Source organism: Cydia splendana, chromosome 7 (assembly GCF_910591565.1).
Source record: "Cydia splendana chromosome 7, ilCydSple1.2, whole genome shotgun sequence".
Lineage (NCBI taxonomy): Eukaryota > Metazoa > Arthropoda > Insecta > Lepidoptera > Tortricidae > Cydia > Cydia splendana.
This window is the reverse complement of record NC_085966.1, coordinates 13,081,289-13,095,362: the sequence shown is the minus strand read 5'-3', so window position 1 is coordinate 13,095,362 and position 14,074 is coordinate 13,081,289. Positions and strand designations below refer to the sequence as shown.

Here is a 14,074-nt window from a genome sequence, read left to right as displayed (position 1 = left end):
ACCAGTTTGGCACTGACATAAACGCTATCGAGAACGTAACTTACTTTCTATGCATTACGCTCGTACTCGCATTAATCGTACTCGTAATTAAGTGTTTGGACGGAGATTAGGGAAAAGGTTTTTTTCGAGGAGTTGTTGAGAGGCTAAAATTAGTGCGAAAGAGATGTATAGAAAGTAAATTACGTAGACGTTACCGTATAATGTAAGTTTTGACACTGTCAGTGACTCATGGTACGGGTACAGGGTTAGGAGTTAAGGGGTCAGGGATTAAGGGGTCGGGGAATGGCGGTTGAAGGGTTGCTGGTTCATGGTCGAGGGGTTCCTGGATCAGGGGTTGATGCGCTGTGAGGTTGAGTGATCGGGGGGTTGAGGGAGGGGAGGGAGGGGAGGATGGATTTAGTGTAGTGACAGGAATTATAATTTCCCAGACGGACTAGAGAAAATTCCTGATTACATATTTAATATTTATTAAAGTAGAAGCTCTTAACAATGCGTTAAAACTAAAAATGGAAAAATAAAAACTTTTTACAAAAAAAAGAAAACCGACTTCAAAAAGGATGAAATAAAATATTATCCTTTTTTAAGTATATGCGTTACCAACTGATATGTTTGAAGTCGGTGCCAAGACATGTAATAACAATACCAGTCGCTTTCGGTGAAATTTGGCAAGAAGGCAAATTTCTTGAATTGTTTTATATTTTCAAATGTAGTCCTCTGGATAAGGGACGGGAAATAACGCAGTCCCAATCTCACACTTGCGTGCTATAGACTGTTCGAGCATTAGTAAGAAATGCTTTTTAAAAAATTCGACGGAAAAAAAATGCATTGGATTTCCACTAATAATGTGCCGATAAACATGGTACAGACTGCGCCAAAAAGGTTTGATCGTGTGTTCTGAGGTGTGTTCTTAGATACAATCGACGTCAAAGATATGTTTACACTTTTGCACCTTACTCCTTTGTAATAAGGCGAAAAGTGTAAACATATTTTTAACGTCGACTGTACCTACAGAAAGTATGTTCATTGTCGTCGTGTAAGGCAATCCAACGTACATCCTTATCGAATCGCACCAAAATCATGGTATGCTTCAAAATTTGGCTTGGCACCGACTTCAAACATATCAGTTGGTAACGCATATACTTAAAAAAGGATAATATTTTATTTCATCCTTTTTGAAGTCGGTTTTCTTTTTTTTGTAAAAAGTTTTTATTATATCCGACAGTCCGGTTGTCGTATACTAAATTTAGCCTTAGGATTTTATTATTTATTTAATTTAATTTTTAGCGTTACTATAATACGATACGATAAATAGCGCAACGAAAGGGGTAAAACTATTGTTTTTTAAGTGCATCTCAACCGACCTTAGACGAAACTAATGATCTGGCCGACTAGCCGACTAGGCGGCCGACTAATCGGCCATCCGAGTGCCGATTAGTCGGCTAGTCGGCCAAATCAATAGTCGGTACCTACATCACTAGTACCTGCCTAAGTTTTTTGTTTCTTGCAGGAAACAAATATTGTCTCGTAAGTAAGGTTGCCCTTAGTTGTTAATCGCCTAGGGACGATATCTAAAATCAAAGCGTAAAATAATCATGCCAGATTGTACATGAATGCACATTTGCCCAATAATTTCCATTGGCCATAACAGTCGAGAGTTCACACCGAGATTAACGTGACTCCTTGGTTCGTATTATCAGGTATTATCATTACGTAATCGAATGTCAGATTATATTAGAATGCCTGTGAAAAAGACAGTAGTCATAATGTTATGACTATTATGACTGTTGTGAATAATAGGGGAGATACTCCACTAGATTACCGAAAAAAGTAAGTCGAATACCCACACCCAGTCAAACCAGTAAAACTGCGCTCAGCAATACGTAAACATGCAACGGATCTCGAGTACCTACCTACATTAGATCTCATCAGTTAAACCTAGAGCGCTCTATTCGCCTGCACTGGGAATACAAACAATCAGATATAGCTCGTCTGGACAGATTAAACAAAATATTCAGAATAGTTAACTCGTGTTATAATGATGAACAAAAGTTTTCCTGTAAATGTACACTTAGTACTTTGACCTGAGGCCTGAGCACGGTGTGGTCATGCGTTTCAGTGCAAGCAGCTGCTCATATCGTGCGTGACTCCCCGTTCACTCGCTTACCTAGTACTTACCTACTTGGCCGTAAATACTTCGCCGATGTCAAAACCATTATACCTACTTAGTTCCAGTTTAAAGTTGACAATGTTGACATGCTTTATGTTAGCATGAGCGTGTTCATTTTCGATGTATTTATTTTAAAAACAAAGTAATAATATAGATAAAAAAATATATATTGAATCCTAAGGTTACCTACCTGGCTGAAACCATCATCTTTACTCGGTAACTGAGTGAAATAAGCTAGCAGGCAATATATAACAATTGTAAGTTGGTGTATCGAGGATTCGAGGTACTCAATTAAACTAATTAATATTTAATAGTTATTTGTTTTACAAGGGGGCAAAGTTGTTGTTTAACCTCTCGTGCTACTACCCGAGCAAGCGAAAGATTCCAAAGTTATGGAATTTTGAGCGTTGCGAGGGTTTCAAAGCACGAGGGTTAAACAAAATTTGCCGAGTGAAACACAAAAATTTTCACCACACCAACCAGAAGAAAATATTACTTAACTGTAAAATATCAAACAAAATCAAACCAAATCAAATCCAAATAAATTTTATTAAATATTTATCATTCAAAATCATTATTTAAAAGTCAATTCTACCAGCAAACATAAGAAAACAACTCAAAATTTGCATTTGATTACTTTGCCTCACTTCTTCTTTCTTGCCTCACATGTGAATAAAATGTAACTTTGCTATCAGTTTTTGAACAAGGAAGAGAGCCTTTACCAGTTGGTGTGGTGAAAAAACTTATATGAGCGTCTGTGTAGTGTGGCGCGTGTGTGTTGCTCTGTTCGATTAAAATAAATTATTTTTAATAATAAATCCAGTCTCTCCATCTTAATTCGCGCTTAGTAACTTTAAATATTATTTTCTATTAAAGATTATCTAGATACCTACCTACTTTCAGCTACATGAGTAATAATTTTCCTACATGAACCTTGAAGTTGCATTCATAAAACATGAAGCCGCATGCAAACACGCACAATTAATGTTTACATTAGAATCGCTATTAGTTTGGATATTAATTGTTTGTGTGAATTGTGTGGCTTTCGGAGTTGGAGCCAACGTTCGAGCAAATGTTGGTCGAAGTTAGATAACCGCGGTGGCATCACGATTCGGGCGGCCGGCAGTAGCTAGCCGGCCAGCGGTCAGCCAACGCCAAGCGCGACGTGTGACGAATCGGATCGCGGAACAATAACAGAACTCGAGTTTCAACATTTGAAAAAGAATTCCCGCCGTCGGACAAAAATATTAAGAAAAAGGATATTTAGAAGGTAGGTTTGTTTATTATGGTTCGTGTGTGGGTACTTTGTGATCTTATGCGGTATTTGACAAGTATGTGTCTACTGTGTGTAGTGTCGTAAATTGGGCCTTAGATAATTGAATTTTAAATAAAAACATGGAGTTTAGAATTTTTGTGTTACTAAAATAAGTGGGTAAAGGTAGGTAACATTTTTATTGATGATAATGTATTATTTCCATTGTAATGTCATTCTGCCGAATTAATTGGGATTATACATGTTGTTATTACTTAAGAACTTATTGAAATCCGGTTGGACAAAGATAAACCGTCAATGCTTAACTGTGTATCTATTAGTATTCGTAGATAGGTCGATAATGATTGTAAATTAGAAACTACCTAAGTAGATAATGAACTATTGTTTCAGTGCCTAAAACATGATAAAGAAGGAAGATACCGTTAAAATTAAAAATTAAGACTAAGTCGATAAAACAAGAATAAATGATGACTCACGCTAGTCTGGGCCGGGGCCAAGCCGGAGCTTCAGGCGCTTTGTTTTCTATGGAAAGCACCACGTGATCACCGATCAGCCGTCATAGAAAATGACATGTCGGACGCCTCGGCCCGGGCACGGCCCGGTCTAGCGTGAGTCATCCTTAAAGTATTAGGTAAGGTTGACCCAACGATCCTTTGGTTTTCGTGACCTCCTTTTGCCAATAGGTAAATACCTTCTCAGAGTTCAATCTAAGTACCTATTTTATTGATTACCTATTTTATTCTTTTGACAATAAATAATTAGAAAATCTTGACCTCATTCCGGTTTAGCGCACTCGAGTCTAAAAGCAATTCTCATTAATAATCTTTGCAATTAAAGTTAACGTAGCTGTGCGTTAATATCATGCGTCGATTTATCAGAAGGAGACCGTCTGAAGATAAAATCCTTGACACATCACAAAATGCATCAGTACCTATATCGAGTCTACATTAATGAATGTATTTAAATAGGCATACAAATTATCACTAAGATCAAAGTTCAACTATTTCATCAGTTTACATTACAATCTAGTATTAATACCTCATTATTACCAGTATACCTTTAAGGCGAAACTCGCTTGCACTACAAGGAATACCTAGGAGGGTTTTGACAGAGGAGAGTTGTGACTATGAAGATTTCTCGGAAACTGATTGTTAGCGAGATCAAGTAACCTAAACTACGAAGTTTATTAATAATAATAATAAGCCCGCTAACGTCACGTGTGAAGTTATAAGACTAAAATGTACCTACTTTAAATCAGCCGACCAAAATAAATAATCAAGATTTTTTCATGCGTGTAGCTATGAAGCGTTATCGCATTATCGGCTGTATGATCCCGACTCTTACAGACTATACTTGCCTAATCTGGAAATGACATGAAATAGTTTTAATAATCGTAATCGAAAGCTTCTTCTTAAGTATCAGCTTTCAGCTACACCTAGATTTAAGAAAAGCCTACAACCGGATGCTGAATTTGAATTTTAATTAACGTGTGCTAACATTGACCGCCAAGCTTAATTTTGTTTGTTTATTTGTTTCACATACGGTTGTCAACTGTTACGGGCATGAGAGAGTGCCGATAAGGGCTATCAGCGGGTCAGAGCCGATAGGCGGAGTCAAGATGTACCACTGGACGTCCGCTTCAGTGTGCCGTCATTCAAACAAGTCGAACAGTACAAGTGATGACAGTATCTAGACGTGATACGGTAGTAAAAATATAAACATACCCAGCCATAGCTAATTTAGTTACTGCTCATGGGATCCCAAATCTTGGTCGATAAAATATATGTACATAAGTTACTCACGAGTCACGATCTGAGTAGTATTATTATATTGATGGAATATCGCCCGTTTGGCAGCAATACGAGTACCCACCATTCACAGAGTGCCTGTCTTTGAGTTGTTACTGCCCCAGCCTCAGAAGGTCGAGCAAGATACGGGTAATCCTTTATCTGAAACTAACAACTCTAACAAGTACTTTCGCTAATTTTGTATATTGAAGAGAAGACAACCTTTCATATTCTGTGTGGTGGTTAAAAATCGTGGGCTCAAACTTCGGTTGTATATAGAGCATAAAAACCCGTTCTTGAAAAAAACTGCAAAAAGATGACAAAAAATATGGTCAGGGTTCTTATCAAACACAGACAAGAGCAAGAGGTTAAGAAGAGGGTATGTCATATAAATTCAAATTACACAATTAGGTACTACGAACTACTATACGTAGGTACATTACATATATCAAATGTAAATGTAGGTAGATCTTGCAATTTTCAGTTCTGTTCATAACTACAAATACATGTTTGAACACACAATGAACTGCATACATTACTTTTACTGTGCTTAAACATATATTATTTACACCAAGGAAACACTAGGGTTTCGAACTCAAAAGTTCACAGTTCAGACAGTCAGAAATGACGCACTTTCTTCGTAAGCGATGACGTAGGTTGAAACTGTCTTCTCGTGTGGATAATAAGTCTTTTATAACGTAAGTCTTCCTACTTATCTTACTTTTATTGATAACTTAACCTACTTATAACCATGATAAACAGTTTGTGTCGTCAATAAACATCATAATTTAAGTTTAGACGAGCCACACCACCATCACATGAATGAATCAATCATAATGGCGGCTTGCGAGATATTAGGTAGTCTGTTTCATCTAGAAACCCTGGTGTCTTCCTTATTGCTATTGCAAAGCCAGGTTGCTTTTGATAATCAGTTAATTGATTTTCTGTATCAAGGGACTTAAGTATTTCCAAATAGGTACTTACAGGAAAATCTTGTGGTTGGACTGGTTGGTCATGCCACATACATCATACCTAACTTGCCAATCTTTCCATACATGCCCTTTTCAATTTCCTTCGAATGTCATGCCAAATCTAATTCTAACAAATGGCCAAGTCATGAACGTGTCAAATTGGCCGTCTGTATGCAGCTGCATCATCATCTTATAAAAACTTGTACCTAATTGTTTATAAAATAAATATGCGAAGAAGCATATGCCTAAGTGGGGGCCTTTCACTCTCGGCAGTGAAAGTGTTTCGCTCGGAGCGCGCATAGGATCACATCACAGAGTGTTGCCATTGCCATTGTAGCAATAAATCGGCACTAACACATCAGGTGGAATTTGATCAAGTTTGGGAAACCTTGCGGTGCGTACCTGCTTGATTAATATTTTCTGTGATATAAAACAAACATTTCAACTAAGTTACTTACCGTCAAAGGTATGTGGGGGAATAAAATTATATTTTTAAATATTTTACTATACCTAGACTCACTCACTGTATCGATTCACTGTGGTCACTGGATCGATTTCATAATATATACAAGAAAAGATTTAGTTTAAAAACAAACTTTGTGGGTACCTTTGCTTAATAAGTATAATTTTTGTACTCATATTAGATATATTAGATATTTTAATGTACAACTGTGTGTTAGGTTATGGGCCTAGCCGATCCACTGCGCTCTTTTATTTGCACAAATTTAATTGTTTTCGTGTTTTATTTTACAATTATCACAAAATCAATAAAATTGTGAATATAATGATTTACCTACAGCTGCAAAATAAAATATACCCACATTCATTATCAAAGGTACTGCAAGCTATAGTTACTATTTCAAATTGAAATGACTATTTATTTATTTAAACCGTTTATTTCCCATCACATTCGTTATTTACTAAATTTACTATTGAATTGTTTCATTATCGTTTTCTTGGATAGGAACCCTTGTCTGGGTATAGGCCTCATTGGCCTCAGAGGCCTTGAAATTACTTATACTTACTATTAGAAAATGAGAATTACTACAATAATCGGACCTACACATATAAACGGCAACCTTAGCATCTTATGATATTCTTTATTTCAGTGCTTAGGTACTTCAGACGTGTATTAAAAGTCAGCGTCTGGTACTTATCAAAATCTTTACCGGTTCAAAGGTAGTCAACGGTATTCATGTCAACCACCCAGATAATTAACAGCGATATCTTAAAATAAACTTGATGCACTTCAAGCACATATCAAATCCGTATTTTCGTTAATTTCTAGATTGGCGGCATTCTATTTCGACTTAGTACCCCTATTTTAATACTTACTCGTATTCTTTCTTAACTTTCTTTTACTTAGGTATTTACTTATAATACTTATAAATATTTTCGACATCGATATCTGTCCATACTTCACAACACAATACGTCTGGTTATTCAGGCCCTAAGCCAACCTTAGCCAATTTCATATATTTGCCCGCAACACGATATAATTAATCCTGTACGTACGTACTGTACGTTGTTCTAAATAGAATGTTACCATTTGACAAACAGACGCGATGGCGCCGCCGCGGGGCTCAGAGCTGTCTCTACGCGCGCGGCTCGTGCAGGAGGCCTACACATGCTTCGCGTTCTGGCTGGCCGTGTCGGCTCTACCTGCGCTGGCTATCTCCTACATATGTGAGTTGAACTCATGACTAGTGCGGGAGGCCTATACGTGCTGGGCGTTTTGGCTGGCCGTGTCGGTACTGGCTATCTCCTGTAAGTGTAGGTGAGACGAACTCTTGGATGGCGCGATGAGGCTGCTTAGAGCTAATGACACGGGAGGCCTACACATTGCTGCGCCTACTGTCTATCTCCTACCGACATAGGTGAGATGAAGAATTGATATTTAACTATAAGAAGTCATTAGGAGTTGACGTGATAGATACAAATATACAGGGTGGAAAGGCACGACGATCCTTTCCGGAAATGGGAGATAGTTTAGCCTAAGCTCTATATTTTCTCCATAGAAACTATGTTAATATGGGCAACCGTTTCTAAATTATGACCTTTTAAACATCCACGCAAAAAACTACTTTGTTCTAACCCTAACAGGTGACAGGGTCAATGAACTTACTTGTAAACAATCAGTATTCGACAGGAAATTATGCTAATTTGTTGCCATCTAACCATTTTTAGGTCTGCTTACAGCACGGTAAGAATCATTGCAGGATTTTCGCTTTCTTAGTGGTTCCACTTGTTCAATACTTGAATGAAATAGTTATGTTATTCCTTAATATTAATAATACTAACCACAACATTGTTTACAACGACAGTTCAAATGGTGACATTGACAACCACTCAAAAGTACGCAATCGTCTTATAAATATCTCTGGTTTCCTTGACTGATAAAAAGGTTTTAGTTTCTTAACACGTTTCACAAAATTATTTTCGAATAATTGGAAACTATTTAAAATAATAAAAAATTACATGTAGGTTGTGTTAGTTGCACCAAATGAACTTGCAAAAATGAAATACTAAGAATAAATCAAGAATAAATACTTCTTCAATACCAAACTAACAAACCTTCTTGCGTGGTAGGAAATAGACAAGACGTCTGATGTTTGAAATTAAATTTTCATTGAACTATACTTATTGAATGTCATATTCTTCAAATAAAAATGTTAGATGCTCGTGGCTATTTAAATTTGTGGGGCTGTGTAAAAGATATGGTGTACCAAACCAAACGGAATGTGAAACTGCGGACGAAATGAGACAAAGGCTAATTGGTGCTTTCTGCGGAGGATAAATGACGAAGAGCATACACTATATCGCATGTGCATCGACATACTCGGGTACGGGCTGCGGCGGCGTTGTAATACACGGAGGTACATTTGAACACCGTATGTGAAAAGAAGATAGTATTAAATATTGGAAAAAAGTAATTATCTAAGAAAGTAATAAAATTGTTTGTAATATTTTTGCATGCATTTGATTTATTTGACATTTATGCGTCATTCATACATCATTGCGATACTGTCAACGATCGGAAAAAAGTGTAAAGTCCCGAGCTTTCCCGACGGAGATCCTTAATCTAGCCGTCATGTGCACATGCTATAGGGTTATCACCACAGTTAAAAAGTAGTATTTTTGCAATTTTTATTTTTTACTCAATTAACGATTCTTACCATTACCAATAGTCTCTGTATCACTTAAACGACCTAATACTTCCGGGAAGGATCGTCGTGCCTTTCCACCCTGTATACCTTTATGTATACTTACAACTATCTTTACGGACTTGCCATTTCGTACACCCTGCTTGCTGCGCGTGAATACACACCCAATACGAAGGACTCTTTAAAAAATATTTTAACTGGTTATTGTAATTACAGTGGTGAGCATCAGCCAGCACCTATGGCTGAAATTGCTGTCCAGCCGGTATCCAGGGCTGGAGTTCATCCGCATCGACACGGTGCGGTCTCTCCTCGACACACACCGTAACCAAGGCATCATCAACGTGCTACTCACAGTTAACGGTAATTACTCTTGGGTCTTGGGGAAAAGCACCCACGAGATGGTCTGATGTTGTGAAGAGGGTGGTTGGCGGCAACATGCAGTGCGTGACCCATATGGCCTATGATCGCACACTGTGGAGACGTAGCATACATGGTCGCGATCCTCAGCAATGAGGGACCGAGGAAGAAGAAGACTCTTGGGTCTTGGGTGGGTGAATAGACAGTCTTGAGAGACTCTTGTAAATAAATAAATAAGAGCTACAGTTCATATTCATCCTTTAATAGCTAATAATATGGTACATCAATGTACCATATTCTGACAAATAAATACATTTCATTTCATTTCATTGAACTCGTATAACTATCGGATCTCTAGCTAGTTGTTGCAGCCGTAATAACACCGCACAATCGCCTGTCAATTCTTAAGGTGTATCCAGATCTAGCGGATGGGCACACATGTTTGCATAAAGCGCGCAATTTACAGCAAACTAGCGTCCGCACTCGCATCGCATTCGCTAGAGTTTGACGCACCTTTGGCTGTTAACATAAGGTTTATCACCAGAGCTGTAACCGTCTACTTAAAACTATTTTTCCTCTTTTCAGGTACATTAGATGCCGAGAAAATCAAGCAGCAGCTCAGCCACCACGTGATAGAGCGGCGCGATAAGAACGGCGAGCTGACGTTCCCGCGGCTACGGCACCAGCTGGTGTCCTGTTGGGGAAACTATGCGTGGAACAAGGACGTGGCCTTCAGGCCGGAGAACCATATCATTGTGGCCAGAGGCGTGCATCGGGGCAGGCCGGTCACTGACAGTAATATTCAGGTTAGTCCCGTTAGTTCACTGCTGCTGGAATCCTGCTGGGGAAAATACGCCTGGTACATGGACGTGCCCTTCAAGGTGGAGAACTATAGCATTGTGCCAGTCACGTACATCGGCGAAGGCCGGTCATTTAGTTCACTGCTGAGTAACAAAGTTATGTAGCTTGGTCCGACAATAAAGACGACATACCTACCAATTTTTTTTTGTGAATTTCCTTTTGGTAAACACCAACTAAACTAGCTTCGAAATAGGACTGAAGGGCAAATTCTCATATAGGGTTTATTTTTTCAGGAATTTGTCAGCGAAATAGTGTCCAAATACTTCCCAAGTGAGCAACCACCGTGGCAGTACATAATCATCCCCACCACATCACCGGAGCCCAAGTACCACATCCTAGTCCGCGTGCACCACCTGCTGCTCTCCGGCAAAAAGTCCCTCAATATCGGCGACTTGCTTATGGTGGAACCGCTCAACGTCACCGGCACAATGCCCGCACACACCGAATACACGCAACAAAGTCCTTTAAACAAACTCATGCCAACCCCTTCAGCTATACCAGAGCTCATAGAGAAGCTGAGCGATAACTTATGCAACGCTTGGAACGAATTCATCTCAGAGTACGATCCTGTAGAAAGTCCACGCGCCCACAAAACGTTGCCCGGTGCGTTCCACGTAGCCGGCTTAGTACTGATATCTGGCGCTAGCGCATTAAGAGAACTCACTAAGAGGAGGTCGACTGATGAGTTTAGAAATGTTGCGCCTCTAACTGCTACAACGCTTATAGCTGCGGTTCAACGAGAGTGCAAACGTCGGAATTTGACAATACCAAAGGTGAGTATGCTATAACATCTAGAATCTTGTTCTTACGCTAAACTTTTACTTTCATAGATAAACGTTTCGCAGAGTGCATTACATTTTTCAATCACGGAAAATTTTTAAATGTTTGCAGTAATTAAAATCTAAATAGAATACTTACTTACCTATTTCAGGTCATACTGTCTCCTCTCGTAACCGCAGATCCTCGGAAATGGCCGAGGCGTGCTTTCGGAACATTCATATCAGTGACTCGCGCGGTGGTGAGACTCCCCATTCGCATCCGCGATGAAATCCGAGCTCTGAACGAGCTGAAGAAGACTGGGCAAGTGATATACCCCAACACGTTGACGTGGAAGTACGCTGGCCTTGCGCAGCTGTCTTTGCGCGCTATGGGAGAGGCGTGGCAGACTATGGCGGAGGTCTATAAGGCCCCGGCTACGCTATGGAGCGATACTGTTGGGGCTGATGATGGGCAACGGCATCAACTGCAGACTGTTAATTTGTGCGGAAGAAAGGTGAGCAGGTATAAAAATGAAATGCCCTAAATGAGACTTGTATGACAATCAGAAAACTGAGTTCAGTTTTGCAGTTTTATACAGACGTTCATAAAAAGCGGCACCAACACCACCACCACCAATAAATTTATCAAATCATTTACGAGCGTAGCAAAATTCAAGAGCTCTCATGGCATTATTATTATTTTAGGTAGCAGCCTGGTCGAGACCAGTCTCCCGAACAGCCGTGGAACGCGCCGCGCGCGCGCTAGGGGTATCCTCCACCGACGTGGCGCTCTTCGCCGCCACCGAAGCCCTGCGGTCCTTCTTCGACCTCTCGCAGAACAGGGCGCCCGATACGGTGCTCGCAACAGCGCGAGCCGCGCCAGAAGATTTCCTATTCACTTTTGCCGAGGGAGATGGGAAGAAGTATAAGAAGTCGCAAACGGGAGGTGAGTGGAGAAGAGAAACAAGTTTGCCCCTGATATCAAACTAAGAGCGCTCCGAGTAGTTTTTACTTGTCTATTGCTTAAACTATTTAAGTTTATTTTATAGCTCCCATTTTTTAAACAGGTAATAAAATAAGAACAGTACCAGCTAACAACAATGCAAACCTTATTAGGTAGAATATTCTTCAGACCTGCGATCGTAGTAATAAGACTAATAAGGCCACGCCAGCTCTCAAAAAGGCCTGATGCTTTAAAAAAAACAGCTACTTTTCCTTATCTGTATGACGTAATATTACCAGACCTAACGCAACCATATTTTTTTCCAGGAATGATCTGCCTATCCCTCCCCGTGGGCGCAACACCGCGTCGCATAGCTTCAGTAGTCGAACAGGCGTGTCAACGGCAGGGCGCGCTAGCGGGCGCTTGGGCGGCCCAAGCACGCTACGGTGCTCTGACCCGCGCCGTGCCTTCTCCCCTTGCACGGCTGACATTGAATCTGCTGTCGAGGAAATATGCTGTGTCGTATGCGGAGATTAGTGCGCCAGTAGACGCACGCCCGAGGACTACTCTGTGGGGACATACTGTCGACGCCGTAGTGTATTGGCGACCGCCGCAAGCTAACATTAGTACGTTTAACTTATACGCCGCGAAAGCATAAAAAGCTAAAACAACGACTCAGCAGTATTTTTGTGTTACCAAACGTCTTTGGCTAGCCCTACAGATATTACAAAGGCATAGTTAGGACTTAAGACTTGTTCAATGTTCACAGAGGTAAAAACACCTTGCTGTGCCAGGTCTCAAGACAACATTAATGATCACTTTCCGACCTATGCCTTCCGGTGTAACGTCCCATTTCCCTGAACACGGCACAAATTTCCTATCCTAGATCACACTGAGACAGGTATACTTATTTCTACTTACCGACCTCAAGCTAAACATATGTTGGTTCAATTATACTTGTAATTTTTCCAGGCATGTCTCTCACCGTGATCCAGTACGCGGACACCGTCCGGCTGTCCGTGATGGCGGACGCGCGCCTGTCCCCCTCTCACACCATCCCCGCCAGCCGCTGGCCGGCCGTCGTCGACCACCTGGTCGCGAAGATCGACGCCGAAATCGCGCGCATCTCCGCGCAGTCGCAGGACATACCGCGAATAGTGACGCCTCCAGAAACAGAAGAAGTCGAGGAAAGTACTGACTCCCTTCTCGAAGCTTCTTCTAGTACTAGCTCTTTAAGACCGCCGGGCACTCAAGTGGCCAGCCCGCCGCCTATTCGCAGGCGTACGATACATCATTAGATAGATTCATATGCGATGAATCTACATGTAGACGGTCAAAGGAACTCTTCGGTTGGCATCGAAGAAACCTATGTAAACTCCTTGTGGAGTCATATTCGAGATATATAAATTAAATACTTATCTAGTATATTCTTCGAATATTTATGCATGAAAATAAAGTCAAATGTAATCCAGGGAGCGATCATGACAGCGGATTTAAGTCAAGATTTAGTTTGTAAGTTTTTTTACACCAAATACCTAATTTTAAGTATAATGAATGTAAATTATTAGTGAGATTTACATTAATACATTAAGGAACTATGTAACTAGGTAAATAATCATCAAACTCGTAGTGTTGGTTACGAGTTATTAGTCAAGGTGCCTTAGTATGTTTTAATTTCGACTATTAAAATACAATTAAGTATAATAAATAGTCATGTTTTACTAATTCTCTTTCCTGTCAACCCCAAGGTTAGGTAATCATTATTAATGGCTAGAGCAAATTCAAATATATAT

The 14,074-nt window shown here is 40.0% G+C and overlaps 1 protein-coding gene across 1 annotated transcript; it reads left to right on the top strand.

The window, feature by feature from the left end:
- The first annotated feature begins 3,220 nt into the window (after window positions 1–3,220).
- On the top strand, window positions 3,221–13,946 carry LOC134792152 (uncharacterized). The gene is made up of 9 exons (XM_063763373.1): window positions 3,221–3,437; window positions 7,759–7,884; window positions 9,579–9,722; window positions 10,305–10,525; window positions 10,814–11,353; window positions 11,512–11,853; window positions 12,044–12,284; window positions 12,608–12,907; window positions 13,254–13,946. Exons 2-9 carry the CDS (start codon window positions 7,764–7,766, stop codon window positions 13,577–13,579), a joined length of 2,235 nt encoding a protein of 744 aa, XP_063619443.1. The 5' UTR covers window positions 3,221–3,437; window positions 7,759–7,763; the 3' UTR covers window positions 13,580–13,946.
- The last annotated feature ends 128 nt before the right edge of the window (window positions 13,947–14,074 follow it).